This window comes from Epinephelus fuscoguttatus, linkage group LG12 (assembly GCF_011397635.1).
Source record: "Epinephelus fuscoguttatus linkage group LG12, E.fuscoguttatus.final_Chr_v1".
In the NCBI taxonomy this organism is placed as follows: Eukaryota; Metazoa; Chordata; class Actinopteri; order Perciformes; family Serranidae; genus Epinephelus; species Epinephelus fuscoguttatus.
Genome location: NC_064763.1, coordinates 9,368,828 through 9,374,827, shown reverse-complemented (window position 1 = coordinate 9,374,827; position 6,000 = coordinate 9,368,828). Strand labels below are relative to the sequence as shown.

At 41.8% G+C, this 6,000-nt stretch overlaps 1 protein-coding gene across 2 annotated transcripts in view; it reads right to left on the bottom strand.

Moving 5' to 3' along the window:
• Positions 1-2,537: 2,537 nt before the first annotated feature.
• The window catches only part of pcdh1a (protocadherin 1a), a 113,384-nt gene continuing 109,921 nt past the window's right edge, over positions 2,538-6,000 (bottom strand). For both annotated transcript variants that reach the window (XM_049591090.1, XM_049591091.1), the window contains exon 5: positions 2,538-4,771. In XM_049591090.1, the coding sequence (XP_049447047.1) occupies positions 4,401-4,771 (371 nt within the window). In that variant the 3' untranslated portion in view covers positions 2,538-4,400. The remainder of the gene's footprint in view (positions 4,772-6,000) is intronic.

Genomic DNA, 6,000 nt, shown 5'->3' with positions numbered 1-6,000 from the left:
GCACTAAATGTGTAGCAATGGGCAAGTCATCAATGCTTTAAAGAAATGTTCCGAATTAAGCTAAGTGCATGACAGGGGCTGTGTACTTCTAGCACATTGTTTTCTAGTTGAAGTAGTGAACACAGGTCCTGGGACTCTCCTACTTCAAGCCCTGGAATGCTTCCCTCTCAACATTCTGGGGCTTCCTGACTTAGAAATGAGGCGCTGGTCCCCACATGACAAGAATACTAGTTCTTCTTAATGAGCCTGGGTCCTAGAGTGAGACACATTTTACACAATGTAGCTCCAAGGCTGCGAGAAGCTCTTATAAAAATGTAACAGCCAAATCCTTGTTTAACACTCAAAAGCGATGAATAATAATAGAAAACAAAGAAAACACTGACAGCATTCATTTTTTCCCTGAAGTGATTTTATTACAAAGTTCATGAGGACTTACAGTATTACAAGAGAATTTGTCAACATGCGAAAACAGAACAAAGCAGAACACAGGAGTTTAACAAACTGGTAAGATAAGACAATCCACTGTTCACGATAAACATAAAAACTGATTAAGTCCTCAGGAGGTGGGAGCCGGTGAATGACTACAGTGCAGGCATAGAACGGCCACATTCACACTGACTCAGCAAAGGTCAATCCAACCAAGGCAAGATGTGCACATCTCAAGAAAACATGTTACAATTTTTATATGCCATCGGCTTTTCTCAGAACTTTTAGAAAGCTTCACTTGTATGTACATAAAACTGTACAAAAACATGGCATCACAAGCATTTTATCCTATATAAATATACCAACAATTAGGATAACAACTAGATTCTCTCTTGCAAAGACATTTTTTTCAAGGCAATTGTCTTTGTTCTAGATGAACTGTGGAAAAAGATGAAATGTTCAGTTAATTTCAGTTCGTTTTGGGAGAGGGGCCTTTTGAATATGAACCAGCACTGACATTTCAGAAAGTAAAATAAAAGAAAGAAAGAGTAAACAGTTTCTACCAATTATCTTTGGAATTCATGCTAAAATCGTTGCCTGCCTGACAACAGACATAGGGTTGTGGAGATCTATGTACACTACACCACCAAAAGATTTTCTTTATTTTTTCACACAACCACTTTTCTAAGAGTCTTTGATCAGTAAGAAAAAAAAAATCTCTTGCCAATTTCAGTACAGTAATTTGTCCATCTGTCCACAGAAATGATCACCATACAATACACACTACAGAGAGGCAAAAGATACTCAAGTGAATTCAACATTAAATCAATGTTAAGTACAAATTAAACATTATTCAACATACTTTTGAGTGTATTTAGGTGCTTCATGATGTCCTCCCACTTTGATCAAGGAGAACCGTTCTGTGTTTGAGAGAGAAGTAAACACAGTTCATTCAGCATGAGTTCAAAAGAAAGGTCAAACCTGGTGATATATTGTTCCAGGGGTGAGTAGCAGGAGGTCATTATCGGCTCGAGTGAAAGAGTCCAACTCATTAAGAGAGGAGGGGAAATAGGCCCAGGCTTGTTTTTTATTTTGCAGAGGACTTAAATCAAACTCCTGCCATTCTGTTTGGAGCAACAACAGATGATTACAAGTTATCTCCTGAGAGTTACCCCATTTGTTTCACGTATCGGTGATCAAAGAGACAAATCTGAAGATACCAGATTCACTAAAGTGATAAGTGTACTTAGGCTGGAATCGGGTTAAGATTTAACCCCGGAGATAAATCTGGATGCAAAGCGGTTGTGAATCTGAATCAAGTCGAAGTGTTTAAATAGATAAAGTTGTGATTGAGGCTATGTGACATTGGTTTTATCACTCATTGCTATCTTTCTCACTTATCATTAATTCCAGGTCAGTGATCTTACCCACTGCTTTGAGTTCGTGAAGCGGCTATCCACAGCTCTGAGAGGGGTGCTTGGGGGAGCCGTGGGGGTTTAATCACAGTGTATCATGGCTGTTGTTTGAATTTTTATTTCAGTCGCTAAATGGCTTTGAAAACGGCATAATGTGCTTTCTCCCCCTCAAGGCAGGATAATCGCCCACCTTATTTAATCATGGCCATGTCCAGTAATTTCCATATGTTTTCAGTTTAATTATTCTAAACGCAGCTTTCGATGGCAGCATGATGAGGTAAGTGCTGATAAAAATACCCCTTTTAACTGATTGTGGCTCTGCGGGTGGATTTGCATTATCTGGTGGGTGCCTTGTCCTGGGGGTGTGCTCACACATGCCCTAGCTCAGGACTCATTACTCACCCTAATTAGGAAATGTCCATTCAAGGCTCTTCCACCCTTACTCAGAGGCACAATCTCACTATGGAAATACTCTGCAGAGGTGAAAGGTATCTACAAATCTAATCAAATCAATGTTTAAATCAAAGACAGCGGCTAGCTCTACGATGTTGTAAGGCAGGCTAGTGTTGTCATCATTAACATCCAATTACCGACTAATACGCAGTGTCCTTCAGACATATCCTTCAGATTCACTTGGAAAATCTTTGTAAAGATAAATGAAGCCCACGGGCATGCCCTATTTTTTAGTCTCTGTTCAATAGCCAGAGGAAAAATGCCTTATAATTTATTAAGCATGTTGTCCTCAATACAGGGAAAATCATAATTAACAAGAGTTGCAGTAAATCAAGCCTGACTCCTACTATCTAATCCTATGTTCAAGCTCAACAACACTCTGCATTTGCAGGGATTAATCACCGACATTTAAAATATACTATGCAGGATGTTCCTGAAAAACAATGTATAGACTCATACAGAAGTAATCCCTCTCAATCATCACTTAGGCAGAAGTGTGTGGCGGTGTATTTTTCTGCAGAGACTCTGCCCTCTTTCTCTATGTTCTTCTAATTTTCTGTGTTCAGGAGGTTTATAGGCATGTACCCCCACAGTGACCAGGTGCCAGACCGTGGGCAGCAGGCATCCAAGAGACACTGTGCCAAATAATGCAAATATAGCAAGGCCAAACACCAAACGAGACTGAACCTGGGGTTGACGAGCCCAACTGACAGTCCTGCATAGTATACCTTAAAATCAAATATTTATTGAGAAATTCCTCATGGTATTGACAGTTACTCCAAATACTTAATTGGACTTACCAACTCAAGATCCACATTGTCCATAAATTTAGTCTTTCAGTGTGCACTGTGTTGAATTCACCTCTGAAGAAGTATCTAGTGAGAACTGATACTTTATAAAACAAAGAAAGTACTCTCATCAAAGAGCACTCATGTAGTACGTCAGCGTGTTATTAACTTCGGTAAGTGCTCGAGCTCTCCAGTGGTTATCCACGCTCAAGTGCCCTTTCATGTAAATAACTCTGAATTCATAAGATCTACAGAAGTTCTTATGGATCGTGAGGGGAAAGGATTGTGAGAGTCCGTCTGATTGTCACGACAGAGAGGAGTTTTTTTTTTTTCTTTTAACTGATACACTGGTATGATTTCATCAACGGAGTGTGTCACAAGGTTTCATTTGAAAAAGCCAATCAGAATTTGTCCAGTGAGTACTCTGCGTTTGGTCATTGTGACTGCGGGGTGCTGTGGCCAAGTCAACCGTTTTCATGATGAACGATAGGTCACAGTGCTGAGAGTCAGTGGAACATAATGTCAGTTTAAATGTTGCCACACAGCTTTCTCCACCAGTGGCAGAGCTCTACAGGGAGCAGAGGTAAAGGCCATTCTACTATGATTAGGGGTCCAAGGTGTGTGTGTGCGTGTGTGTATGTGATTGTGTGGAGCGGATAAATGCCTTTCACGATATCGAGCTCCACTTTCTGGAGATGGTTTCAATCAAGTTTAAACAGCAGCAGCAAAGAAAAGCTTAAATATGCTAAAATTCTGAGGCAATTTTTTTTCAGCTTATGCCAGACAAAAATATATGTAGAACACACCATTCAAATGTATATACATCACTGTACATTAAGATAGACCGTTTCAGTTGATTGTTAGTCAAAAGTGTTATGCCTTCTGATCGGGCCTGACTGGCTGTCTATTAAATTATGTCTAATAATGGCACAAGAGCACTGATCACAACTTTCAAATTCAAGAGATCACTTCACAGAATGGGACTTGGCTAACTACAACAATATTCAGTTACTACGAGAGTAGCAATTACCATCTGCGTTTCCTTTTGATCAGTTAGATCTGTATCCTTCAGGATCTTGTATAAATAAATGAGTGACTGCATTAATTAACTTTGTGGAATTCTTAATAAATATGCTAATAAATTAATAATTTAAGGAGGAAATGACAAAAACAAGTGTTCATGCCAGTGGTTGGATGAGTCACAGCCTATTGTTACCTACAAAACGGGCATTGGCTTTAGCATGTGGACAGCCTGTTTCTCCTTCTGAAGTGGGTGGATCTTTTCTTCGTTTGTGCACCAATCAGATGACGATATTCCTCACAGGTAAATTTCTCTTTTTGGAGTGTGGGCAGAAGGGGAGGTGGGCGGGAACTCAGAGGCGACGCTCAGGGGCATCTCCTCTGAGGGGCAGTCCTGACTGGCGTCGTGACCGCTGTTGGAATAGGCACTGCGGGAGGGCGGAAGGCGCGGCCGGTGCTCCTCGCCACCCAGCCTGGCGCTCCCGTTGGCCAGGCGTCCCAGGCTCCCTCTCTCCTGGTAAGGCACGAAGGTGGAGAGTTTCGGGGGGTTCCTGGTCTTGCGTACGGGGGAGGGATGTCCGGGCATCCAGCAGGCGTCTGAGTGGCCCAATTCGCTGCACTCAGTTGTGCAGTTTCCGGTCATTGCCACGTCAGGGAGGGAGCGAATATCTGTGGGCAGGGGGAAGAGAAAACAGCACCATCAGAGAGGGCTTCATGGTGATACACATCAGAACATTCATAAAAAAAAAGTTGTAAAAAGGCATTTGTGAACAGAAATGGTGTCATCTGAAATACCCCATGAAACCCACCCCCCTCCTTGATGTCTTTGCAGCTGTTGCTAAGCAGTCAGCAGCAGTTGCTATGTAGCTGTTGCTATGCACTGTGTAATGAGCACTACTGTGTGTGTAGTCCACTCGCTGATGTGATACATTCAGGAGATGGCGTGCTGTGTCTATGTCATTTAGTAGTATCCAACAGCAGTTTGTCTGGTATGTTTGTGATATATCACTGTATTGTTAACATGTTCAATATGGCAATGTATTGATTTCTTTCCTGTGTTAGTTGGATGCTGTAAACAGTGCTTCAAATATGTGTTAGTGTAAAAAAAAGAGAGCAGGAATGCACAAAATACTGCAGACACACATACTGTAGACATACAGTGTTTGGTTACAAAGGGAATGGCTGGATCCCTTTAGGCAAAACCATTGTTGAATGAGTTATTGATTGACAGTGCTGAAATGAGTTCCCTGCCCTTGATTATCATCCATTTTTTATTCAACTGTTCCTAATTAAATAAATGGGTCCATGACCCAGTGACCTCATTTAAATGTACAAGCTGTGAAAAGCTCCAAAATAAGTTTGCTTCAGCCATCACTCAAGAGTACGACACGCTTTCTGAAAGTAAAACTGCACAGAAGAACCCGTGTATTTGTTTACCAGAAATGTGCAGCTGGCAGCTAATAGACTTGTTAAGCAGCCCACCTGTTGACAAGCTAAACACACAGCCCAGATTTAATGGAAATACCACTCAATTTATCTTTGTTATCCCTTCAGACTCAGACTGGGACAGCCGGATCAATGTCTGCGAAGAGAAGAGCAGACGACTGAGATCTGTGAGTCTACGACGTCGCCCTCATGTAAACTTTTGATTGCCGTGATAAATGCATTACTGTAATGCCTCAGTGCTGTCCACGCAGTGAAAGAACACGTCCATCACTGGAACACGCTGTCTTGCTTCGCAGCCACAGGACAGTGTGTGAAAGGGAGTAAATGTATTCGTAGAGAAAGCGGAGGGCTCTGCGCTGCACACACAACCAGCAGAAAGATGTTGCTGCATGCGAATGATGCAACCACAAGAGATGACGTATTAGAGGCTGTAGTGAGAGTTCACAGCTAAT